The sequence below is a fragment of the Ovis canadensis genome, chromosome 6 (assembly GCF_042477335.2).
Source record: "Ovis canadensis isolate MfBH-ARS-UI-01 breed Bighorn chromosome 6, ARS-UI_OviCan_v2, whole genome shotgun sequence".
In the NCBI taxonomy this organism is placed as follows: Eukaryota; Metazoa; Chordata; class Mammalia; order Artiodactyla; family Bovidae; genus Ovis; species Ovis canadensis.
This window is the reverse complement of record NC_091250.1, coordinates 41,714,371-41,741,773: the sequence shown is the minus strand read 5'-3', so window position 1 is coordinate 41,741,773 and position 27,403 is coordinate 41,714,371. Positions and strand designations below refer to the sequence as shown.

The 27,403-nt window shown below is 41.3% G+C and overlaps 1 protein-coding gene across 5 annotated transcripts in view; it reads right to left on the bottom strand.

Moving 5' to 3' along the window:
* Positions 1 to 378: 378 nt before the first annotated feature.
* The window catches only part of LOC138442392 (all-trans-retinol dehydrogenase [NAD(+)] ADH4-like), an 86,449-nt gene continuing 59,424 nt past the window's right edge, over positions 379 to 27,403 (bottom strand). For all 5 annotated transcript variants that reach the window (XM_069593647.1, XM_069593649.1, XM_069593650.1 and 2 more), the window contains 5 exons: positions 17,417 to 17,648; positions 10,760 to 11,020; positions 6,193 to 6,328; positions 5,566 to 5,704; positions 379 to 688 (listed from right to left, as the gene is read on the bottom strand). In XM_069593647.1, coding sequence (XP_069449748.1) covers positions 664 to 688; positions 5,566 to 5,704; positions 6,193 to 6,328; positions 10,760 to 11,020; positions 17,417 to 17,648 — 793 coding nt within the window. In that variant the 3' untranslated portion in view covers positions 379 to 663. The remainder of the gene's footprint in view (positions 689 to 5,565; positions 5,705 to 6,192; positions 6,329 to 10,759; positions 11,021 to 17,416; positions 17,649 to 27,403) is intronic.

Genomic DNA, 27,403 nt, shown 5'->3' with positions numbered 1-27,403 from the left:
AAACAGAAATTAGAGAGTATAAATATATTTTCTTAAAAATATATATATATACACTCATTTATATAGTTTCTGATATCCCACTACTTGTGATTATAGTTCACAGTGGTGAAGTGGAGCTAAGAGAAATTAACAGGTATTAAAATTATTTAGCAGCTAATTAAGGAAGAGTAGCTTGTTGCTTATTTTAAATTGTGTTACATATATGATGTGTGTTTTAAAGATATGTGTATCTTATTACAGTCTACATATCAATAATGATTTTTTTTTCTGGTAAAAAGGTTTTTGTTATGGAAAAATTAAAACATATACAACAGTAGAGAGAGCAGTATAGTGAAACCCCATATATCTTATCACCCCACCTAAAAAATTATAAACATATAGACAATCTAGTTTTATTTATGACCCCTTCATTCCCCACTTCCAGCTCTCAGAACTAGTTTTAAACAATGTCCAAACATCATATGACTCTCTTCATAAACATATCAACTATCAAGGTTATTCAACATAGGAAATATTGATGTATTTTATAGCTATTTAATATTGAGTATTAACTGTAAATATCTGTTTAAACTCATGGCTATCATTATTCATCATATCAGGTAATGGATTAACAAGACAGGTTCAGATTTAGTCAGCTAGTATTCCAGATTGTTCCTGGTGTTGTCAAAAGAGCAGGACTGTCCGAATGCTGTTAATAATAATAAAACAACAATCAGTATAATTTTCATGGTAAATTTCACCAAAATCCACAAATAATTTTTTTTGTTTGTTTCAAGATTAGGTTTAATATTTCTGTATAAATACCTACTTCGCTAAGCCTAATTTCTTTTATCTTGTCACCCACTTCCATTCATGACATTACTAATATTTCATATGGTGTTAGTAACCTGGGGAAAAATTGGAGACCCTCACTTGACTCTGGCAAAGTTCTTGTTGCCCACTGGTGTTATAGAGAAGTAGAGCACTCCACTACAGTGGAGACTGTAGTGTGATTTTCATCTTGGGGTAACTGTTCTTGGCTCTCCTGTAGCTTAGAGAAAATTGGGCATCAAAAAAATTAGTGGTTGATGTGTTGGAATGCTGCTTTCGGAGAATTCAAAGATTTCTACTCCTTCGATATATGCAGTCTTCTCCTGGACCTTACTGTTGGAGCTGTGAAATCCCTGGCATCAGCAGGTTGCCAGCATACATACTGTTTTCACCCAGGACCTGGAGCTACACCTTCCGATGGAAGGAGAACTTCTGTGGCCTTTCCACACCATAAGTCAGGGTCACTGCACCTTAAGAGGCCAACTGGGTGCTGTGTTCCCTCCACTACCTTGCTACTATGCAGTTAGTATGGCAGGAGGGTCTAACCTCAATTGTACTTCTTGTTCCTGTGTGGTATCAGCATACCTGGATGTATCAGCATCCTTGGGGAGGCCCATTCTCTGCCTTCTCTTTTGCCACCTTTCTAGCTGTGTGGGCAGTCAACTGGTTTTCTTGGTGAGCCAGGGGGAAGCAGGAGACCTTATTCAGGTGGTCTACCCCTTGGCCTCCATTCTACCACTGATTATCAGGCCTACATGGTATAGTGTGGGAGTCTTGCCCAGGTATTGGTAAAGTAGTGCAACATTTTCCATTTGGCTGCTCTTAGTAGTCCTTGTGGATATATGCCATGACTGAGAAAAAGAGTGCTGGAGGAGCTATGAATGCCAGTAAGGCTCTAAAGTGAGAGTGAAAGTTGCTCAGTCATGTCCCAGGCTTTGCAACCCCACGGACTGCAGCCTGCCACGCTCCTCTGTCCATGAAATTCTCCAGGCCACAATACCAGAGTGGATAACTGTTCTCTTCTCTAGGGGATCTTCCCAACCCAGGGATCAAACCCAGGTCTCCCACATTGCAGGCAGATTCTTTGCCGTCTGAGTCACTAGAGGAGCCCAGTAAGGCCCTAAATCCTAATCCAACTCCTAATGTGATGAATACTACTTACAGGGTTATTGAGATGGTACAAGATATTGTGGGGTTTACACACTAAATTACTCTGTGTAGCTTAAAGAATAATGCATATTTTTCCTATTTTTTTCTCTAGAAAATCTTCACTTTGCAATAGCTAGGAAGTAAAGCAACTTTATATCTGTATGGATTAGTTTCAGGTTAGCTCCTAACCACTGTTAGGATCCCAGAAAAAGACTGAGTGAAGTCAAGATATTAGGAAAAGTGTGGACAGGGAGAGACCCTGTAAAAAGGAAGAAAGGAGAGCCCAGAAAGAGCAGCGAGTGGGAAGGGGCTCATGAGAAGGAACAGAATGCCGATAGTCATAAACCGAACTAAAGGATCCCTAGGGGGTGGCTCAGACAGAGCCCACACATTCCACCCCTGTGCTTTTGTCATTTGCTGGACTTCTTTCTTTTGCAGAAAGAGCTCTGCAACTTTAAAATAGAGGTCTAAAAGCAAGGGCTATGACAGATAGTTATGGTCATTGTCAGTGCCCACAGACAATTAGAAACATTTGGAAAAAGAACTACCTCTACCTAACTCTTAAAACACAACCATGTGTGCAATGTTACAGCTCCATTGTAGGCATGATTTTCTGGCAGAATCTACTGCCTCCTGGAAGAGCAGAGGCCTTTGCCCACCTGTAGACAAGATGTCTCTCTCATTGGGCTTGCCATTACTCTTGATACAGAAGATGTCTTATGTGGCCAGTTCAGTATAGCTCAGGGGTGTCCAGGTCTCTGCCTTTGATGTAGTTTGATGTATTTCTGGTAGTATTCTAGATTCAGATCTTTATCCATAGGCTCCTTCTGTGAGTGTTTTACAGGACTGGACAGCTGCATGTCCACCGTGAAGGCCTCAGGGTAGAGGTATATACACTTTCATCCACTTGATATCGAATGACATGCTTGGTAACTGAACCGTAGGGAACTCGGCCATCCAGGTGCTCAAGCTGCTCTGTGATCTTGGGAATTTCTTGTTGCCTCATTTCAGTCAGATACGCACAGCTTGTGTAGACTTTTTACTTTTCCTCCATCAGCTGAGTTTTTGGAGGGAACTCAAATCTCTCATAGTCTTGATCATACCACTGCTTGTGGATATAGGTCTCCCTATCATCCTCTGCCATCAGGGCATCAGAATCCATGCCCCCTCCAAGGCCTAGTTTTCTGACAGTACTTTCTAGACCTTTACTTTGCTGTGAATGTGTGAAAAGCTACATGTCCTCACATTTGCCTACTAGGAACAGCTCCAAGAGGTCTGATGTGATATCATCCAGGTACTGTCTGCATTGAATGCACTTCAGAGGGTGGGTCTTGGAGGACACCACTGTTTTAGTTTGAGCTGTTTTTTCTTTTTCTCAGTTGGGTCTTTGGATGTAGTTTTCCATCTCTTCTCCTCTCTGCTGGCACTTTAATCTTGGACTTCCAGTTTCCAGAATTTTTCATCCTCATCTTTGTAATGAGAAACTTGTGATTTTACTCTTTCAGGTTATTTTTCTTCATGTCTCTGGCAGCTAGAGTCTTTGGGTTGTCTTTTGTGTTTCTTTCCATCTTTCTCATCTCCTTTATCCATTTCAGCCTGAACTTCTGGTTCTGTGTGGCTCCTCCTTAGTATTTCTGTTTAGGTATTGGTTCTTTGCTTGACTTCTAAATCTCTTCATCTCTTTGTTCTTCCATTTCCAAGTGTGTTTATGGGTTTTACTCTCTCTGGTTCTTCTGCAGCAAGTGGTCTAGCAACTGGTTCTCTGGATGTGACTTTATGTCGTTTTTCCTCTTGGTCCTTTTCTTCTTCATTGACAAAATTGTCCAATTTTCGTCTTTCAATTTCTTCCTCAGGTCTCCTTGTGAAATGAGATGTGATGGTGGTCTGCCTGCTAGTTTGCCTTATAATCCTGGGTGGGCCTAAACTTTGTTTCTCATCAGACTGGCTTTTTCTAGGTATACAAAGTTTAGAAACAAGTTTGGGGGACTTGTTTTCCTTTGCTGTTCTCATTCTGCAGTCTTTACCATTTGTTTTCTAGACATCCATTCACTTCTCAACTGAAAGCCTGAGCTCTGTTTTCCAAGGACAGATCTTTATATAAAAAGGATTTGATTTTACCCAAGTAGCCCTCCACTGATAATTCTTCTTTATGTAATTTACATAGTCACATAACTGCTTCTTTATTTCTGTTTGCAGAAATTCATGCAAGAGATTCAGTTTCTTCTTCACATATTCCTTTTCTGTTAAGCTATCTGAAAGCACAGGGAGTCTGCTCTCAAACTGCAAAGAAAATTATCTTCACCTCACTCAGCAGGGATGATTTCCTTTCTTTTTATTGACATTCCTTTTGATATGTTGCAGTGAACACATTTGCAAATTAGGAAGTTCATATAGTAGAGATATTTTCTCAGGTATCTTCCTCAGGAAATATCCTGGGTCTTCACACTGTGGACCTATTTTCTTCTTTTGCAACATTTATTCGCTGCTTCAGATTCCTGTCATTTAACTGTATGGTTTTCCCCTGCCTCTTTTGTGATATATTTTCTTTTTGTTGCCTTTTTGCTTTTTCTCTATTCAATACTGTTCCTGGTGTTTTGTCCTTTGCTCCCATTGACCAATGCTGTGGTTATTTTAACCAAAATCATTGATCCTAGTCTTGCTCCCCAGTTACTAGGGATCCCATAATTGGGACACTTTTATAAATCAGTTCTTAGGGTCTATGCCAGGAGAGAACAACATATCTGAAATTGTAGACTTGAATTACTTACAGGATACCCATGACAAACCTAGAAAATGAGAAAGTTGGGACATCCTTGAAGTATTGGACATCTGTCCCCCACTGCTCACATTTTCATGGTTTTCATCTGAATCTGATAATGAAGGGCCTGGAGTGGGCCTTCTATGTCAATTGCAGACCACAGTAATTCCAGAGCCAGGGCAATAATGTACCAAGGGAACCTGACATTATAATCTAGAAATCACTTTCTCTCCAGAGTAGCCCCAACTGAGTTAAAAATTGTTTACAAAGGGGAAAATGTGTGTCAGTTTATACCATCACTCTATTTTGGAACAGTGTATGGAAATCAACTCTGAATATTCATTGGGAGGACTGATGCTGAAGCTGAAGCTCCAATACTTTGGCTACCTGATGTGAAGAGCTGACTCACTGGAAAAACCCTGATGCTGGGAAAGATTGAGGGCAGGAAGAGAAGTGGGCGACAGAGGATGAGATGGTTAGATGGCATCCCTGACTCAGTGGACATAACTTTGAGCAAAGAGAGAGTGAGTTAGTGAAAGAGAGAGAAGATAGTGAGAGACAGTGAAAGACTCTCTGGGAGACAGTGAAAGACAAGGGAAGCCTAGTGTGGTACAGTCCATGGAGTCGCAAAGAATCAGACATGACTTAATATACTCCATGTATATTATGGAGATAGAGTACGAAGCTTTTCTTTTTTCCAAATGGCCACTGTTTAATCTTTTAAGGGTTTTGAGTACTTCTGATAATGTGGAAGTGTCAGAAAAGAAAAACTGGTTAGTTTTCAACATCAAATGAAATTAGAATCATTGTAAAGATTTTTCAGACTGCTCACTCATCTGGTAATTTACCTTTTTCCTTGGTACATTAGGTCAAATGCCTCATTGACTTTGTCAAAAGGTAGGGTATGGGAGACCAATGCATCCAAATCCAATTTTTTAGTCTTGTAGTCAGCAGCCAGCTTTGGAACAGAAGTGACACCTTTCCAACCTGTAATTGCCCAAAATGTCAAATAAACACATGGGTCTTGACATGAAGGGATAGTTTAACCAGTGTTTGTCAAATGAACAAAATTTTTAGGTCAGATATGGGTTGTTTCAAATAGATTATCCCTCTGCCATCTTTAATTTTCTTGTGTGTGTATTTTTAATTTATTAAATTTTTTCTTCAAGAGAAAAATTCAAGATTATTTTCTATTTCTAGATAAGGAATTATCTCAGTTTGATCCAAGTCTACCTTTTGTTCCCCTATGTTGGTCTATTTTAATGTAAATTGAATTTCAATTTGCAAATTACAGTTATCCTTCTATAAAAATTCTGTTTACTTTCAAGTAACCAATAGAATAAATAGCTTTCATGTAGTCTTCAGATGTATTCTAGGCACTCAATATTTTAAAAAATAAATTTTCTTTCCTTTCAGTATACTTCATTATGATAATTTGAGTACTACTGTGAAGAGAAAAGAAAACAAAAACTGACCACCAAAGCTTGTTCCAGTTAGAGTGCGGCCCATTAATAGCTCCACTGCAGAAACATTCAATCCACTGTCACCAACGTTTACTCCAATGATAGTGCATACTCCCCAGCCAACTGTTACACTGTCCAGGGCTGCTCTCTGGAAGGTCAAACAAAATAAAGATTAGCTGAGTAGGTAGAAAAGTAGAACATGAACTGCAATGTGGGTGTGTTCAATGCTTCAGGGAAAATTTACACAACTCTGCATTATGACCTTATGGTCATAATATAGATTGAGACTTGCACTTATGCTCTGTTTCAGATAGCACATCCAATAAAATTCTGAACATCATCAAAAATGATATTTAAACAAAACAAAACATATTTTACTTTGTTTAATACCACAGTTATGCTGAACCTATAGTGTATTTCATTGTATGTCAAGAAAAATACACATACATGAAGTTAAGGAAAGATCTATAGACGATATTGTAAACTAGAATCAACAAGTTTTTTACCATCTACAATGGAATGTGCAAAGATATTTGCAATTCCAGAGGCTTAGGATCCAAATTAAGTCATGAAGAGAGAGTGAATAAGTAAATATGAGGCATATACTGTAACTTAATAGATCTCAATGTAGGATAAATTAAAAGAAATGTTATTGAAAACAGAAGACAAAACAGTTAAACAGAAAATGATAGTGGCTGCTGCTCATCAAACATTTCATCTGCTTCCCTATAGTTTTGAGCTCTCCTGCAGTTACATAGAGTCCCATGACTAGTTCTGGGCTACAGGCCAGAATGATGTGTGCCATTTCCTGGCCAAAATGGAAAAGCCAGTGGGCAACCTGCCAGCTATCCCTTCTGCTCTAACAACCATGAGAACCTCGTGTTAAGATTGTAAAGCCATAAATTAGAACTTCCTTCATTGCTAAGTCACCACATGGAAAACAGGGACCCAGAGGATTTGCACTGATCTTTGCATGATAGAAGAAAAAAAATTGTTAACTTACTGCAGGTTTAGAATGAATATGAAATGCCTAGATTGAAAACATAAATAAGTTTAAGAAAAATATAAACTTGTGGATGGCCATTCCACATAGAAGCCCTGTGGTATAGTTGAACATTTAAAAATCTTTTGAGACTAATATTATAGAAGAAAAGTATAATTTACCCCATATCCTTTGCCATGCATGCTTAGTCACTTCAGTTGTGTCCGACTCTCTGCGACCCCATGGACCGTGGCCCGCCAGGCTCCTCTGTCCATGGGATTTTCCAGGCAAGAGTACTGGAGTGGGGTGCCATTTTCTTCTCCTTTGCCATAGTACGTACTCAACTTGATTCTCACTTGTCAACATGACTTTTACTTCTACAGAAGTTCCACTAGAAATACTGTTCCTTTTCATCACTGATCACTATATGAAAGAAGCAGTCTGAAGTATGGTATATTCTCTCCCTCTTCTCTCGCTGTTTCTGTCTTACTAGGGATGGAAAATGACCTAGAACTTTTAGAATGTGTTTTGAAATCTTTATTTGAATATGTGTTTATTTATAGTTTTGAAAATTTCTAACATTTCTAAATAGCAACTCTTTTACTTTCTACACTTCTTGTATGGCAGAAGCATTTTTGTTTAATGCATATTGTACAGAAGAACCCACAAAGAGAGGAAAACCACACAGGCACTGCTTGTTACCTTAAGGGAGCCGCTTAGATTATTCCCATTTTGGGTTTGGCTGTGCCATGTGGCTTAGGGATCTTAGTTTGCTGGCCAGGGATTGAACCTGTGCCCTCTGCAGTGACAGTGTGGAGTCTTAACCACTGGACTGCCAAGGAACCCTCCTCTTTATTTTTAAATTTAATGTCTTTCCTATTGCCCTTTTCTCCATTTCTGAGCTTTTCTCCAAGCAGGGAATTGACCTCCATAAATATGACTTAGTTAAATGGGTATTATATGCAAATACATGGTTTTATTTAGTAGCCTCTGATAAGTTTTGATGAGAATTATTTTTAGTTTTCAAAATCTTATAAAATTGTCCATTACTGTAAACTTCTAATTGTTTTGTTGGATTTCTTAGGCTGCTTTAGAGCATTAGAAATCATCAGAATCAAGTTCATACCCATTACTGGAATGTCTTCCACAACCTAGAAATTTAGCTTTCCTTTCCCTTGGTGGAAGGGTAGGCAGCTCATTTTTTGTGGTTAAATAAACTCATCTCTTTTTATTTGGATTCTCTAGTGTGATTCTGTTCCATGATTTAAAATACATTTCTTGGTGTAATAAATAAGATAATAATGGAAGCTGAAAGATTTAGATCAGTGGTTCTCAGCTTGAGAAACTTGTAAAAAATATTAGTACCTTGGTCCCCAGTGCATAAGAATATCCTAGGTATGGGTCTATTCATTGACACTGAAAAACAACTCCCTTGATACTTCTAAAGTATAGCCAGTTTTGAGAATCTCTATACTAGAAAAATAAGGTTAAATGGGCTGAATTTCAGTGTTTGTGAAACATGTGAGGTGTGGGAAGTGGAGGAGTGGATGTGGCACATTGCAGTCCTCAGGTTCCAAGGACAATTTAAAAAGTAGGGCCTGAAGCTTTGGATGCAGGGGAGCAGTGCAGGACAAGGAGCCCTCCCTGCTTGAATTTCAGTAATAGCATTTATTGAGTCCTTCCCAGGTGGTGCAGTGGTCAAGAATCTGTCTGCCAATGCAGAAGACATGGGTCGGGAAGATCTCCTAGATGAGGAAATTGCAATCCACTCCAGTATTCTTGCCTAGGAAATCACATGGACAGAGGAGCCTGGTGGGCTACAGTCTGTGGGGTCACAAAGAGTCAGACAGGACTGAGCAACTGAGCACATATGCGCATATGCTTATTACCGGCCAGATCCTCTCTCTCTCTTTTTTCTTGGAATGCCCTCTTCTGAGGTCTTTATTTTTTTATTTTTTAAATTTTTATTTTTACTTTATTTTACTTTACAGTACTGTATTGGTTTTGCCATACATTGACATGAATCCACCTGTTAAGCTGTCGCACCATTTGCAGTGAAACCATTCTGAGAGGCAAGACCCAGGAAGGGCAGCCTATTGCTCTCAGCAGCTCTTCCCAATTTCCATTCTCTCCTGGGGAAGACATGTCAGCTGAGAACTGAGGAGAAGAATTAGCAAAGCCTGCTCCTGGGAGATTGAAGTACAGAATTGCATTCTTTATAGCCTCCCAGTGCCCAGTTGTGTCCGCCTCTTTGCACCCCTGGTATTCAGATGGTAAAGAGTCTGCCTGCAGTGTGGAGACCCAGGTTCAATCCCTGGGTTGGGATGATCCCCTGGAGAAGGGAAAGGTAACCCACTACAGTATTCATGCCTGGGAAATTCCATGAACAGAGGAGCCTAGTGGGCTACAGTCCATGGGGTCATAAAGAGTCAGACACGACTGAGTGACTAAGATACACACACACTTTGCAATCCTGTTGACTGTAGCCCACCAGGCTCCTCTGTCCATGGAATTTCCCAGGCAAGAATACTGGAGTGGGTTGCCATTTCCTTCTCCGGGGATTACACCCTCGCCTCTTGTGTCTCCTGCATTGGTAGGTGGGTTCTTTACCACTAGTGCCACCTGGAAAGCCTCTCCTTAGAGGAGAGTTTTAGGAGCCAGGCTGAGTGAAGGTGTAAATAAAAAGGAAGAGTGTCATAACTATTAATGTTCACAGTTCTCACTAATGAAATAAGACTCCATACACAGAAAATTTAGTTGATAATTTCTCTAGTCATCTTGTTAAAAAAACAAAACAAACTCTTCCCAATGGTGTCTTTGAGCAAATATGCATTAGGCGAGTATTTGCTGGAGACTGAGGCTGCGCACTCTGGAGGCTAACTAATCCTTACGTTGCCTGTTGGCTCTTTACCCCATCTTTTGGAGCAGAACATACAAGACTAGAGGTGTGGATTTGTAATCATGCAGTTGCTCAGGACCCTACACTTAGAAGGGCCCTCCTTTCCTGTCCTGAGAGGAGAAGAAATCTGAATGAATCAAAATTGTAGTGTTTAGGAAAAAAGGATTTAGATTTAATTTTGCAGCTTGTTGATTTTTTAATTGAAAATTTCACACATAATTTGGACCTAATTCTGCAGACCGTTTATTTAGATCTAATGGACAGAACTGGCTTGTTTGCAGGTTGCTAACCTCTCCTGCCTGTACTTTAATGTGAAAGTGGATACCTTTGGCTGTTAGGAGGGACACCAGACACCCTGTCTATTCCCTCTTCTAGGACTGCCTTTTCTTTTTCCCTCATTTCTCATAGGCATAATTCTTTTAATTTGTAAGTTTTCTCTTAATGTTTTTGCTGAATTTCATGTGAAAGAATAAACACATGTTAATAACACATTAATATTAAGTAGTAATTAGCAATATAACAAAAATTAATTACATGTTACATAATGTATAATGCATCTAATATATTAATAAGTATTATTTATATAAACAACATATATACATAAATATAAATATTAAATATAAGCATATTAATATATTTTCAATGTTAATTATGTCAATAAGAAATATTTACTATATCTTATTATAAAAAATACATACCATGATTTTAGCTCCTCCTACACACTCAAAGGCAAAGTCCACACCTCCATTGGTCATTTCAACGATGACCTCTTGAATGGGTTTGTCTAGGTCTTTAGGATTGAGGCAGTCAGTGGCTCCAAGGGCTTTTGCCTTTGTAAACTTCTCACTATTGATGTCAATAACTATGATTCGGGAAGCTCCTGATGCTTTACAACCCATTACAGCAGAGAGACCGACACCTCCTAGGCCAAAGATGGCACAGGTAGAACCAGGTGTGACCTGCAGGCAAGAACATTATAAATTAACTTTTCAAGCAGCTGGTCCCATTTTTGAAAAAGGGACAGAGTGAAGTGGGAGCAAAAAAAGGGACAGAGTTGAGTGGGGGCAGGAACAGATATATTAAAGCCTGTCTGTTGTAAAGCTAAATGATATAGCTAAATGGGGGAAATTTGCCAATGTGAAAATGTATGAATCACTGGCTAAATTTGAAGAAACATTTGAAGGCTATTAGAATTAGAATTATCAGCTCATAATTCTACAAACCCAAGTAAAAATCATTCTCTTATCTTCCTTTTCCCTTTAGTGTTATGAGAACAGAAACTGAAGCCCAGACATTTTAAAAGGCTTACTGGTTTCTTTTTAAAATAGATCTTCTCTGGTGGCTCAGACGGTAAAGCGTCTGCCTACAATGCAGGAGACCTGAGTTCAATCCCTGGGTCAGGAATATCTCCTGGAGAAGGAAATGGCAACCTATTCCAGTATTCTTGCGTGGAAAATCCCATGGATGGAGGAGCCTGGTAGGCTACAGCCCGTGGGGTTGCAAAGAGTTGGACATGACTGAGCAACTTCACTTTAAATAGATCACAAGCCCCAATGTTCATTGCAGGACTATTTACATATGAATATACATATATGTATAACTGAATCATTTCACTGTACACCTGAAACTAATACAACATTGTAAATCAACTATATTGCATTATAAAATAAAAAATTAAATTTAAATAAGATCTAGATCAAAAAAAGTCAAGTAATTTGACATCTGTATTTCTAATAGGTCTTTTTTGTTTTTTTTTTTGGTATTAATGTTGTGATTGGTTTTGAATGACCAATAATATGCCTCTAAATATGAATTAATGTTATCATCCCAAATCATCACTTCATTCAAATGGAACAAAGAAGGTATGTTTTTGCATGGTATTGAAAGATTTTTATTATCTTGGTCTGAAACCTTTCAACTTCTCCATAGTAATCGCAGTATTACAACTACAGCCAAATGTTGCACTTTTCTTTCCCCATGCCTTAGTTCATGCTGTTCCCTCAGCTTGATGTGCTTTTCACCTTATTTCCTTTAGTTAAAATATAATCTGTATGTCTAGACCTAACTTAAATCACACTCTACCCTTGAAATGTTCCTTGATTCTACAATTAGAAATTAGTACCCATCTTTTTGCATTTTGTATATCATTTAATTCGAAATTAGTTTTGAGTGATTTTGTGTGTGTGCACGTGGACTAAAGTCTTTGAGGGCATATAATCTTTAATATTAATATCAAGGAGTCTTCTGTATGTTTTGTCTTTAGTAAATGTTTGTTACATTGAATTCAACAGAAACATAATATGTGAGATGACAAGGAAAGCTGCTGTAACTGGAATATGCTATTTTGTAGAGTGGTATAATGGGAAAAATACTATACAGAGATATGTTCAATTAATATTTTCCAGTGGTGATAAGAACCTGTTAGAATTAAAAGCATAAACCCAAGAGAAAGATAAAACGTGTCCAGGAAAAGTCCTTGATATATTCTAATTTGAAAACAAAACCGTTAAGGAAAGAGAGACTTTTTTACTTTAATTTATGTGTCATACTCCGGAGAAGGCAATGGCACCCCACTCCAGTACTCTTGCCTGGAAAATCCCATGGATGGAGGAGCCTGGTAGGCTGCAGTCCATGGGGTCACTAAGAGTTGGACACGACTGAGTGACTTCACTTTTGCTTTTCACTTTCATGCATTGGAGAAGGAAATGGGAACCCACTCCAGTGTTCTTGCCTTGAGGATCCCAGGAATGGGGGAGCCTGGGGGGCTGCTGTCTATGGGGTCACACAGCGCCGGACACGACTGAAGTGACTTAGCAGCAGCAGCAGTAGCAGACATGCATACACTGGCTTTTGCCACTCAGGGAAAAAGAATATATATATTTTGCAAATATTCAGAACACCGTTCTATACATACTATGTAATCTTTACTATGATACTGTGGCATGAGTTTAGTATATTTCCAGATATATTTCTCCAGAGACTGTTATAAATTTCACCAGTAAGTCTAACTGGAAGTAGACATGCATTTTTCTCATTGAAGCAATGTTGTACACAGTTGTCGTGCATAGCTTACAACAGTGCATAAACTGAATACACTGTACCAATTGTGTTATACAACTGGACACTTGTGTGTAAAAGTGTCTTTAATTGCAGTTCGGGGTGGGGGCTCATTATAAAGTACAGTTTGTTTTATTGTTTGTGTTAGTCGCTTAGTCATGTCCGACTATACAGCCCCATCGACTGTAGCCCACCAGGCTTCTCTATCCATGGGATTCTCCAGGCAAGAATACTGGAGTGGATTGCCATGCCCTTCTCCCAGAGATCTTCTGGATCCAGGGATTGAAGCCCAGCCTCCTGCATTGCAGGTGAACTCTTTACCATCTGAGCTACAAGGGAAGGTTATCAGGTATCAGTCAAATCAGTCAGTCAGTTCAATCACTCAGTTGTGTCCGACTCTTTGCGACCCCATGAATCGCAGCATGCCAGGCCTCCCTGTCCATCACCAACTCCCGGAGTTCACTCAGACTCACACCCATCGAGTTCGTGATGCCATCCAGGCACCTAATCCTCTGTCATCCCCTTCTCCTCCTGCCCCCAATCCCTCCCAGAATCAGAGTCTTTTCCAGTGAGTCAACTCTTCGCATGAGTTGGCCAAAGTACTGGAGTTTCAGCTTTAGCATCATTCCTTCCAAAGAAATCCCAGGGCTGATCTCCTTCAGAATGGAGTAGTTGGATCTCCTTGCAGTCCAAGGGACTCTCAAGAGTCTTCTTCAACACCACACTTCAAAAGCATCAATTCTTCGGTGCTCAGCTTTCTTCACAGTCCAACTCTCACATCCATACATGACCACAGGAAAAACCATAGTCTTGACTAGACGGACCTTAGTAGGCAAAGTAATGTTTCTGCTTTTGAATATGCTATCTAGGTTGCTCATAACTTTTCTTCAAGGAGTAAGTGTCTTTTAATTTCATGGCTGCAGTCACCATCTGCAGTGATTTTGGAGCCCCCCAAAATAAAGTCTGACACTGTTTCCACTGTTTCCCCGTCTATTTCCCATGAAGTGATGGGACCAGATGCCATGATCTTCGTTTTCTGAATGTTGAGCTTTAAGCCAACTTTTTCACTCTCCTCTTTCACTTTCATCAAGAGGCTTTTTAGCTCCTCTTCACTTTCTGCCATAAGGGTGGTATCATCTGCATATCTGAGGTTATTGATATTTCTCCTGGCAATCTTGATTCCAGCTTGTGTTTCTTCCAGTCCAGCGTTTCTCATGATGTACTCTGCATATAAGTTAAGTAAGCAGGGTGACAATATATAGCCTTGACGTACTCCTTTTCCTATTTGAAACCAGTCTGTTGTTCCATGTCCAGTTCGAACTGTTGCTTCCTGACCTGCAAACAGATTTCTCAAGAGGCAGGTCAGGTGGTCTGCTTTTCCCATCTCTTTCAGAATTTCCCACAGTTTATTGTGATCCACACAGTCAAAGTCTTTGGCATAGTCAATAAAGCAGAAATAGATGTTTTCGGGAACTCTCTTGCTTTTTCCATGATCCAGTGGATGTTGGCAATTTGATCTTATAATCCCAATTAATAATAGAGCTTTAAATAGTGTATGATTATCTATCTACAGACAACACTCTTAGGACACTTTTATGCTTCCAGAGATCTCTATGAAATGTAATTAATTTGGCAATAAAATATGCAAACAGATTGAAAAGAACAAGGAGTTCTGGTGATGCTGGAGGAATGGTCCTTAATAATTAATCAGAGTTATTGCATCACTTTTCTTCTCAGGGGTAAATTAAAAATTACTAAAGCTCTTGCCTTTTTCTAGATTACTGACAATTCACTTCTTTTTACTTGCTCCTATCAAATTTATTTCTCTTTTTTGAGTATGTCATGAGGTGGATTAGCTGTTCTTCAGCATCAGGAAGAACAGATTCTGGGAATTTAGGTAAGCTTTCACTAGATTTAAAAGAAAATTATGGCTGAATCACAAGGCTTAATATCCCTGAAGAAAGACTCCTGTGGTAGAAGGTGATAGTGGACATGGAGTCCAGAAAAGGGCAGGGTGAAAAGGTGGCTGTGGTGGTGTTGCTGCTGGCGATTGTAGCAAAGAACAGTAATTCTTTCCCGTGACTCCAGTGTTATCTAGAGGAAAATATGGCTTGACTGCCAGGGTCACTCAGCTTTTAACTCCTCCCAGCTAACAATGCCCTTCCTGTAGGAGCCTTCAGATTATAGTTTGACTTCCCATATAGTCTTAAATTTTTGCTAATGAATAAATGAATGAATGAATTTTTAGAAAGAGATAATATACCGAGAGCCAAGAATAGCATCCCTATCTGCTTGACTGATACAATTCTCAACAAAAAGTTGTATCTTGATATTTTGGCTACTAGATCAGCCTTTTATTTTGGTTAGGCTGACTTCATTTTCTTGACACTGAACAACTTTATATAATCTTATAAAAAAGAATAGTTGGATTGCAAAGCTGAGGACTAAGCCTCACCAAGATGTTTTAGGGATTACATATGAACCCGGCTTTATTCATTCACTTGCTGAAAACTTTCCAAGCTCATACTATGTGCCAGGCACAAAGCTAGGCTCCAGAGCCATCACAATGAACAAGAGAGAATTCTTGTCCTTATGGAGAAAATCATCTAATAAGAAGGAGAAATAAGTGGGAAATATCTCCATAGTGTGATAAGAAGGAAGAAAGGGATAAATACAGATACTTTAGGGGAAACTGTGAGGGATGCCCAATGCATGCCTGGGAGGATGGAGTAGGTTTCCAATGGGAAGTGACAAATAACTGGAGTCAGACAGAAGAAGTGGGGGAGCTTTCCAGGCAGTGTTGGTGGGAGCCAGGTGTGAAAAGTCTAGAGGCCACATTTAGAACCCAGAGCCTGGGGGTCAGGCCCAGGGGAAGAGCGAACCATGAAAGGAAATAGAAAGGATGACTAGCATATTGAAGGAAAAGGGGAATAATTAAAGGGGAATGAAACCTCCAGATTTTGTTGTTTAGGAAGACCACTCTAGTTGCATTTTGCAGTTTAGAGTTAAGGGATAAAGATTGATGTCAAGGAGGTTCAAATAAGGAGGTCACCAGTATTCTTGCCTGGGAAATCGCACGGACAGAGGAGCCTTGTGGGCTACAATCCATGGGGTTGCAAAGAGCTGGACACAACTTAGCAACTGAGCATGTAAAATCCTGCAGAAGTGGTAGATTGGGGTTTGAAGCTACATGTGCCTGACTCTGGCAGCTCTGTGCTTTCTCTCAGCCTCCTGAAGCTCAGAATAGCTCAGAATAGCTCCTTGAAATAGGCAGAGAGCGAGCGCTAGTGGACGGATGGAGAGAGGGAGAAAGGGTAACTGAGGACAGGACGACAAGAAAGATGGATAGTGTGCTCAGATCTGCCTGTGGGGGTGCGCCTGGAGGCAAGGGGGTGGGTTCACCTATCCGGGGTGCTGCATGGGGACAGGGAGGGCGGCCTGGGGACCAGCTTCTCAGGTGGCACCAGAGGGAGGAGGAAGTGGGAGTGGATGGAAGGGGAGCCTTTGCTTGCAGGCAGGCAGTACAAATTAAAAAAAGAAAAAAAAAAAAGGAGGTCGTTTGAAGCATCCAAGTGATAGTGACATCACTCTAGTCTGTCAGTTGAAGAGCTTTGTAAACGCCTCTAAATTCTAACATGGAATTTCAGGGACGCATCTTGTCACCATCAGGGCTGCCATCTGAGACCCTCCCTTGAAGCCACATAGGGGCAAAGTGAGACATAAAGATGAATTACTACACTTGAGAGAGAGGAAATGGCAACCCACTCCAGTATTCTTGCCTGGAGAATCCCATGGACAGAGGAGCCTGAGTACATACAGTCCACGGGGTTGGACACGACTGAGCGACTTCACTTTCTTTCACTTTCACTTTCTAATCTGCTGCATCAAGGAGAAACTAGGTGGCTATATGGGTGTAGTTTCTGTTGTCTCTTGACCGGATCTGCTGTCCCAGGACAAGGGACATATTTAGGGGACATGTTTAAGCAGACTGTACTTAAATCAGGGATAGTCAATAATCTAACATAGTAGTAAAGGAAAGGAAATGAACATGAACTGGGTGCCAGCTATATGCTAGCCTCTGGGCCAGATGCCTTGCATATGTAATATGATTTAATTATCCCCACAACTATTTGTAGTAGATATTACAGTAGAGAGAGGAGTGGAGAGGGTAAATATCTTGCCTAGAGTCACCAAGGTAATAAATGGCAGGGCCAGTTTTTGAAGATAAATCTGGCTGCTTTATCATGCTGCCTCCCAGTGACATCTATCTTACACAGCCTGGTGATTAACCATTTTACCTTGGCGTTGTTGATGACAGCTCCATAGCCAGTTGAAAATGCACATCCAAGCAGACAAACTCTCTCTAAATTGGCATCGTCCTCTAGTTTGGCAAGGTTGACATCTGAGACCACAGTGTATTGACTGAAGGTACTGGTCCCCATGAAATGGTAAATTGGTTTTCCTTTGCAGGTAAACCTGCTAGTTCCATCTTCCATTAATTTTTGATCACCAATAGGATTTTTAAAATTCCTAGGGGAAAAAAAGATACAAAAAAGGGAAAGTTGATGGACAACTGATAACTTTCCTGAAAATAAGTACCTACCTGCTCCCTGATGCAAGCACCTACCCTCCCCACTTTGGACTATTTTCAAGTAAATCTCAGACATCACTGTTTCATCTGTAAATATTTCAGTATGTGTCTCTAAAAGATGCTTTTAATTCTACAGATTTCATTTGGTTGGTGTGTCTCTTATGTCTCTTGATTTATAGGTTCTCACCCTATCCCTTGTTTGTTCCCCTGCAGTTTTTTTGTTGAATAAATAGTTATTTGTCCTACAGAATTTTCTTCAATCTAGATTTTTCTGATTATGTTCCTATAATCTGGTTTAACATATTTCTCCATCGCTGTATTTCCTCTAAACTAGTATTTTTGATTTAAGTGCTTGATCTGATTCGAATTTTATGTTTTTGTAGGAATATTGCTAAAACAGTGTAGTGTATTTTCACCTGGAGGCATGTAATAGCTCATCTCTTTGTGATCCTGGAAAGAACTGATGGTCATTGTCAAAATCTGTTATTTCATTAGAGGTTTGCAAAAGGGTCTATTCATTTTTTGAATATCTGCAACAACCCTGTGAAGTAGGTATTATTATTGTCTCCTTTTTATAGATGAGTAAATTGAGGCACAGTATGGGCAGAAGAGCCTGGAGGGCTATGGTCCATTGAGTTGCAAAGAGTCCAACATGGCTGTAGCCACTGAGCACGCATGCATGCATAGATATGAGTAGTAAAATTTCAGCTTCTGAAATAACTAGTTTCAGTTAGCATTAAAGATAAATATTTCGTTTCTATAGTCTAAGTAAAAAATAAGGCAATTAAGATTTTTGACTCCGGATCCAGACTGCCTAGGTTCAAAATCTAGCTCCAATCTGTGTGGCCTTGGAATAAATTACTGTGATGCATTACATTTCTCTCTCATCCTCTGTAGAAGTGAGAGGGTAACAGGCAGATAAGGAACTGAAAATCAATCTGGGATGCCATCAGGTATACCCCTGATTCATCTCCACCCCGCCTTGGTGGTAGAACTGGGAGGTATGAGTATGGTGCCTGCGTCAGTAAGGGACAGACTAAGTCAGACCAGGGAAGGAAAGCTTTGGTGGAAAGTCTGTCTACATCCCCATCTAGAGCAGCGAGGGACGCCTCCGGTAGAAAGATGGCACTGGTCACTTTTTCCTCTCTTACAGATGGGAGCTAACAATTCCAGCCTCACTCCTTTGAACTGTATCCTGAAAAACTGGGATAGATTTGATCCTTAGAGCTTAAAGATGGTATGCCTGATCTTCCTATGTGATCCTGCATGGCCACGGTATCCATTGGAGGAAGGCAAACGGTAGCCAGTTGGAGGGTCTTTTAATTATACTACTATTTTACAATTAGGCCAGTTCTGTAGAAAACAAGGGGAATGGGTAGAAGTAGCATATGTGTTGACCTTTTTCTCTGCAAGACATGCCAGACTTATGTCCTACGGGTATAGATTTGGGTATGAAACCTTCAGCTCCCTCCTGTCCTCCTAATTTGCCCCTGTACCCAGGGCTCCAAACTGAAAGTCATCTCCCCCCCGTCACCGCCCAGAAGGGTTGCCTCAGTAGAAACCCAAACTGAGATTCAAACTGCCCAAGTAGAGTCCAAACAACCCCTGGCTTGTTATGACCTCAGACTACACTGGTTTCAAAGAAATTCAAGTTGAAGTAAGAGAAGCTCAGACAGCTGTAAGGTGAGTGCAGAGGGAAAAAGAGCGAGCTGGGCAGTCAGGCAAGAAAAAGGAAATTTATTAGAGGGAAAAGAGAGAGTGACTGGCTCTTAAGGAGAACCAGTGTTCTCTCTTTCTGATGGAGTCCTTCTTATACCAATGAAAAATTCTGTGAAGAGATGGTCACATAGCCAGAGGTCTGGAATCTGGTGGTCTTGCAGCTTTGAGAAGATAAGTGCCAGTGAGATAACAGGATGCCATTTGGGCAGTTTGGTCAGTCTCACAGATCACTGTGATTTTATTCTTCATTTGCAAGGTTGACATAATGAGCCATCTTATCAATGAGACCCCATGTGGGCCCTATCATTCCCGCCTTTTTGATTTCGGATAAGGGCCAAAGGTCAATCTTCTGTAACTGCTTCCTTCAGGACAGGGGCATCATGTGGGTAAGATAAGACATTGTGGGGGTAAGATAAGAAAAGGCTGGAATGTGGGTCAAGGGGATTTGTGTGGGGTCAAAGTGTTTGATAATCTGAGTGAGTTAGAAGTAGCTCATGGATAGTTCAGTTGGTGAAGGCTTGTAAGTGGTCTTGCCACTGTAAGAGTTACCCTGGGCTCCATAGAGGTAATGAGAGTCGGGGCCTGGGGCCCTGGGGCCCTGGGCACCTTCAGTCTTCAGTGGCAAGTCTGTGGAAGCTGGGCAAAGCTGGTCGGAGGACTCCTGCTCGGAACCAGGAGGGGAATGTCCGGATCCCTGGAGGTGGACTTGGGCAGTTGACTTTCCAATGTCCTGTTATGCCACAGCTGGGACATGAACCTGGAGGGGGCCTTGGCTTTAGGCACGAGCGGGTCCAGTGGCCTTCTTTGCTGCATTTGAAGCAGGGTCCAGGTGGCTTCCTTTCTTTGTTGGTTGATGGTGGCTTGGAGCCACGTAGGGCAAGGGCTAAAAGGTGGCATTTCGCCTGATCTCTTTGGGCCTTCTCTAGCTTTGACTATTCTTCCCGGTTATTGAAACTCTTAAAGGCTAAATTTAAAAGGTCTTGGTGAGGGGTTTGAGGGCCTTCTGCCTTTTTTAGTTTCTTTCGGATATCTGGGGACAACTGGGAGATAAAATTGGTGTTAAGGACAATGGTGCCCTCTGATGAAGTGGGGTCTAATTTTGTATATTTTTGTTTTTTTTTTTTTTTAATTTTAGTTTTTTATTTTTTAAATTTTAAAATCTTTAATTCTTACATGCATTCCCAAACATGAACCCCCCTCCCACCTCCCTCCCCATAACAACTTTCTGGGTCATCCCCATGCACCAGCCCCAAGCATGCTGCATCCTGCGTCAGACATAGACTGGCGATTCAATTCACATGATAGTATACATGTTAGAATGTCATTCTCCCAAATCATCCCACCCTCTCCCTCTCCCTCTGAGTCCAAAAGTCCGTTATACACATCTGTGTCTCTTTCCCTGTCTTGCATACAGGGTCGTCATTGCCATCTTCCTAAATTCCATATATATGTGTTAGTATACTGTATTGGTGTTTTTCTTTCTGGCTTACTTCACTCTGTATAATCGGCTCCAGTTTCATCCATCTCATCAGAACTGATTCAAATGAATTCTTTTTAACGGCTGAGTAATACTCCATTGTGTATATGTACCACAGCTTTCTTATCCATTCATCTGCTGATGGACATCTAGGTTGTTTCCATGTCCTGGCTATTATAAACAGTGCTGCAATGAACATTGGGGTACATGTGTCTCTTTCAATTCTGGTTTCCTCAGTGTGTATGCCCAGCAGTGGGATTGCTGGGTCATAAGGTAATTTTGTATATTTTTGTAGTGGTTCTGTTAACCTGGCCAGAAATTGTACTGGGTTTTCATCTAGCCCTTGAATTATTTCCTGGAGCTTATCAAAGTTGACGGCCTTATGCCCTGCCTTTTTTTTTTTTTTTAATGCCCTGCCTTTTGAAGGCCCACAGTGAGACAAGCAACCATGTGATTATGGGCTACTCATCCAGGTCTCCCTGCCTGATAATCCCAGTTGGGATCTTCTTGGGTGACAGCTGTTGCCCCTACGGGCTTAGGGTCATCTGTCCTATGTATCTCATCAGCATGCACCTGAAAGGCTTGCCATACTCATTCTTTCTCTTCTGGGAGAAGAGTGGAGGAAAGGATGATGTAAATATGATGCCAGGTTAAGTCATAAGACTGGGTAAGACACTTGAATTATTTTAGATGATATCCAGGTATGAGGAGAAGGAGCCAAGATGCTTTCAGTCTGAGACAGATCGTGAGGGAGAATGGGACATGAACCCTAACAATACCTTCTGCTCCAGCTACTTCCCCTGAAGGGAGGACTGGAGCAGGGGAAGGAGCGGGGTCCTGCAGTGAAGTTTCCCGTTTTAAAGTTGTTCAGGACTGGCTGTGGGGAGGAGATCTAGGGAGGTCTGGGTAAAGCCTTGGGACCCTCAGGGTAGAGGGTGGGGCTGAGAACTCAGAGCTTATTACAGGCAAAGGCTGGGGAGGGGAGTTGGGAGCTGCCTTCAGAAAGAGGGAGAGAAGAGGGGATGTAAGGTGGAGGCTGTGGAACTGGATCTGGAGCGACTGCAAGGGGATTGGGAGTGATAGGGGGTAGTCTGTGGTTGGAAGGGTCAAGGAAGAAGAAGAAAAGTCTGAACAGGAATCGAGAGACATTGAATTAGGAGGATGTGGCCCAGAGAAGGCTAAAAGTATTTGAGAAGTAGAACAGGATTCACAGAGAAAGGGTTGAGAGCGGAGAAAGAAAGCCTGAACATAAGGGATTTCTAACCACTTGCCATTGTGGTGGCAGATATTATCAAGGTCCCATCAGTTCAGTGGCTCAGTCGTGTCCAACTCTTTGTGACCCCATGAATTGCAGGACGCCAGGCCTCCCTGTCCATCACCAACTCCTGGAGTTCTCTCAGACTCACATTCATTGAATCAGTGATGCCATCCAGCCACCTCATCCTCTGTCGTCCCCTTCTCCTCCTGCCCCCAATCCATGCCAGCATCAGAGTCTTTTCCAATGAGTCAACTCTTCGCATGAGGTGGCCAAAGTACTGGAGTTTCAGCTTTAGCATCATTCCTTCCAAAGAAATCCCAGGACTGATCTCCCTCAGAATGGACTTGTTGGATCTCCTTGCAGTCCAAGGGACTCTCAAGAGTCTTCTTCAACACCACACTTCAAAAGCATCAATTCTTCGGTGCTCAGCCTTCTTCACAGTCCAACTCTCACATCCATACATGACCACAGGAAAAACCATAGCCTTGACTAGACGGACCTTAGTAGGCAAAGTAATGTTTCTGCTTTTGAATATGCTATCTAGGTTGGTCATAACTTTTCTTCCAAGGAGTAAGCGTCTTTTAATTTCATGTCTTCAATCACCACCTGCAGTGATTTTGGAGCCCCCTGAAAAAGAGTCTGCCACTGCTTCCACTGTTTCCCCATCTATTTGCCATGAAGTGATGGAACCAGATGCCATGATCTTCGTTTCCTGAATGTTGAGCTTTAAGCCAACTTTTTCACTCTCCTCTTTCACTTTCATCAAGAGGCTTTTTAGTTCCTCTTCACTTTCTGCCATAAGGGTGGTATCTGTATATCTGAGGTTATTGATATTCTCCCAGCAATCTTGATTCCAGCTTGTGTTTCTTCCAGTCCAGCGTTTCTCATGATGTACTCTGCATAGAAGTTAAATAAGCTGGGTGACAATATACAGCCTTGACATACTCCTTTTCCTATTTGAAACCAGTCTGTTGTTTCATATCCAGTTCGAACTGTTGCTTCCTGACCTGCATACAGTTTTCTCAAGAGGCAGGTCAGGTGGTCTGGTATTCCCATCTCTTTCAGAATTTTCCACAGTTTATTGTGATCCACACAGTCAAAGGCTTTGGCATAGTCAATAAAGCAGAAATAGATGTTTTTCTGGAACTCTCTTGCTTTTTCCATGATCCAGCGGATGTTGGCAATTTGATCTCTGGTTCCTCTGTCTTTCCTAAAACCAGCTTCAACATCAGGGAGTTCATGGTTCACGTATTGCTGAAGCCTGGCTTGGAGAGTTTTGAGCATTACTTTAGTAGCAGGTGAGATGAGTGCAATTGTGTGGTAGTTTGAGCATTCTTTGGCATTGCCTTTCTTTGGGATTGGAAAGAAAACTGACCTTTTCCAGTCCTGTGGCTACTGCTGAGTTTTCCAAATTTGCTGACATATTGAGTGCAGCACTTTCACAGGATCGTCTTTCAGGATTTGAAATAGCCCCACTGGAATTCCATCACCTCCACTAGCTTTGTTTGTAGTGATGCTTTCTACGGCCCACTTGACTTCACGTTCCAGGTTGTCTGGCTCTAAATGAGTGATCACGCCATTGTGATTATCCAGGTCATGGAGATCTTTTATGTATAGTTCTTCTGTGTATTCTTGCCACCTCTTCTTAATATCTTCTTCTTCTGTTAGGTCCATAGAGGAGCTCTTCCACTTTGAAGGTCAGGAAGGGTGGCGGTGAGGACATACCCTTCGTCCAAGGTAAGGAGCAGTGGATGCGCTTTGCTGGAGCAGCCGTGAAGAGATACCCCATGCCCAAGGTAAGAGAAACCCAAGTAAGATGGTAGGTGTTGCAAGAGGGCATCAGAAGGCAGACACACTGAAACCATACTCACAGAAAACTAGTCAATCTAATCACACTAGGTCCACAGCCTTGTGTAACTCAAGGAAACCAAGCCATGCCCACAGGGCAACCCAAGACGGGCGGGTCATGGTGGAGAGGTGGTCCACTGGAGAAGGGAATGGCAAACCACTTCAGTATTTTTGCCTTGAGAACCCCATGAACAGTATGAGAAGGCAAAATAGTAGGATACTGGATGAGGAACTCCCCAGGTCAGTATGCTACTGGAGATCAGTAGAGGAATAACTCCAGAAAGAATGAAGGGATGGAGCCAAAGCAAAAACAGCGCCCAATTGTGGATGTGACTGGTGATAGAAACAAAGTCTGATGCTGTAAAGAGCAATATTGCATAGGAACCTGGAATGTCAGGTCCATGAATCAAGGCAAATTGGAAGTGGTCAAACAAGAGATGGCAAGAGTGAACGTCGACATTCTAGGAATCAGCGAACTAAAATGGACTGGAATGGGTGAATTTAACTCACATGACCATTATATCTACTACTGTGGGCAGGAATCCCTCAGAAGAAATGGAGTAGTCATCATGGTCAGCAAAAGAGTCTGAAATGCAGTACTTGGATGCAATCTCAAAAATGACAGAATGATCTCTGTTCATTTCCAAGGCAAACCATTCAGTATCACAGTTATCCAAGTCTATGCCCCAACCAGTAATGCTGAACAAGCTGAAGGTGAACGGTTCTATGAAGACCTAGAAGACCTTGTAGAACAAACACCCAAAAAAGATGTCCTTTTCATTATAGGGGACTAGAACGCAAAAGTAGGAAGTCAAGAAACACCTGGAGTAACAAGCAAATTTGGCCTTGGAATGGGGAATGAAGCAGGGCAAAGACTAATAGAGTTTTGCCAAGAAAATGCACTGGTCATAGCAAACACCCTCTTCCAACAACACAAGAGAAGATTCTACACATGGACATCACCAGATGGTCAACACCGGAATCAGATTGATTATATTCTTTGCAGCCAAAGATGGAGAAGCTCTATAAAGTCAGCAAAAACAAGACCGGGAGCTGACTGTGGCTCAGATCATGAACTCCTTATTACCAAATTCAGACTTAAATTAAAGAAAGTAGAGAAAACCGCTAGACCATTTAGGTATGACCTAAATCAAATCCCTTATGATTACATAGTGGAAGTGAGAAATAGATTTAAGGGCCTAGATCTAATAGATAGAGTGCCTGATGAACTAGGGAAAGAGGTTCGTGACATTGTACAGGAGACAGGGATCAAGACCATCCCCATGGAAAAGAAATGCAAAAAAGCAAAATGGCTGTCTGGGGAGGCCTTAAAATAGCTGTGTAAAGAAGAGAGGTGAAAAGCAAAGGAGAAAAGGAAAGATATAGCATTTGAATGCAGAGTTCCAAAGAATAGCAAGAAGAAATAAGAAAGCCTTCTTCAGTGATCAATGTTCCATAGAGTATTATAATTGAGAGTTCTGTTTTCTGGCCCTTGGAGACTGTTATCAAGTGTATTGTGCCAACCAGTGTTAGTATTGTAAATAAGCCTTTTTGGTCTTATCTCCCCTTGGAAGCCCAAGGCTTTTAGGTTTTGGAGAAGGCATCTTCAGTACAGTTCAGTCACTCAGTCTAGTCTGACTCTTTGCGACCCCATGAATCGCAGCACGCCAGGCCTCCCTGTCCATCACCATCTCCCAGAGTTCACTCAGACTCACGTCCATCGAGTCCGTGATGCCATCCGGCCATCTCATCCTCGGTCACCCCCTTTTCTTCCTGTCCTCAATCACTCCCAGCATCAGAGTCTTTTCCAATGAGTCAGCTCTTCACATGAGGTGGCCAAAGTACTGGAGTTTCAGCTTTAGCATCATTCCTTCCAAAGAAATCCCAGGGCTGATCTCCTTCAGAATGGAGTAGTTGGATCTCCTTGCAGTCCAAGGGACTCTCAAGAGTCTTCTCCAACACCACAGTTCAAAATCATCAATTCTTCAGCGCTCAGCCTTCTTCACAGTCCATCTCTCACATCCATACGTGACAGCAGGAAAAACCATAGCCTTGACTAGACAGACCTTAGTAGGCAAAGTAATGTTTCTGCTTTTGAATATGCTATCTAGGTTGGTCATAACTTTTCTTCAAGGAGTAAGTGTCTTTTAATTTCATGGCTGCAGTCACCATCTGCAGTGATTTTGGAGCCCCCCAAAATAAAGTCTGACACTGTTTCCACTGTTTCCCCATCTATTTCCCATGAAGTGATGGGACCAGATGCCATGATCTTTGTTTTCTGAATGTTGAGCTTTAAGCCCACTTTTTCACTCTCCTCTTTCACTTTCATCAAGAGGCTTTTTAGCTCCTCTTCACTTTCTGCCATAAGGGTGGTATCATCTGCATATCTGAGATTATTGATATTTCTCCTGGCAATCTTGATTCCAGCTTGTGTTTCTTCCAGTCCAGCGTTTCTTATGATGTACTCTGCATATAAGTTAAATAAGCAGGGTGACAATATATAGCCTTGACGTACTCCTTTTCCTATTTGAAACCAGTCTGTTGCTCCATATCCAGTTCGAACTGTTGCTTCCTGACCTGCATACAGTTTTCTCAAGAGGCAAGTCAGGTGGTCTGGTATTCCCATCTCTTTCAGAATTTCCCACAGTTTATTGTGATCCACACAGTCAAAGGCTTTGGCATAGTCAATAAAGCAGAAATAGATGTTTTTCTGGAACTCTCTTGCTTTTTCCATGATCCAGCGGATGTTGGCAATTTGATCTCCGGTTCCTCTGTCTTTCCTAAAACCAGCTTCAACATCAGGGAGTTCATGGTTCACGTATTGCTGAAGCCTGGCTTGGAGAATTTTGAGCATTACTTTAGTAGCAGGTGAGATGAGTGCAATTGTGTGGTAGTTTGAGCATTCTTTGGCATTGCCTTTCTTTGGGATGGGAATGAAAACTGACCTTTTCCAGTCCTGTGGCCATTACTGAGTTTTTCAAATTTGCTGACATATTGAGTGCAGCACTTTCACAGCATCATCTTTCAGGATTTGAAACAGCTCCACTGGAATTCCATCACCTCCACTGGCTTTGTTCATAGTGATGCTTTCCAAGGCCCACTTGACTTCACATTCCAAGATGTCTGACTCTAGATTAGTGATCACATCATCATGATTATCTGGGTCGTGAAGATCTTTTTTGTACAGTTCTTCCATGTATTTGTGCCACCGCTTCTTAATATCTTCTGCTTCTGTTAGGTCCATACCACTTCTGTCCTTTATCGAGCCCATCTTTGCATGAAACGTTCCGTTGGTATCTCTAATTTTCTTGAAGAGATCTCTAGTCTTTCCCATTCTGTTGTTTTCCTCTATTTCTTTGCATTGATCTCTGAAGAAGGCTTTCTTATCTCTT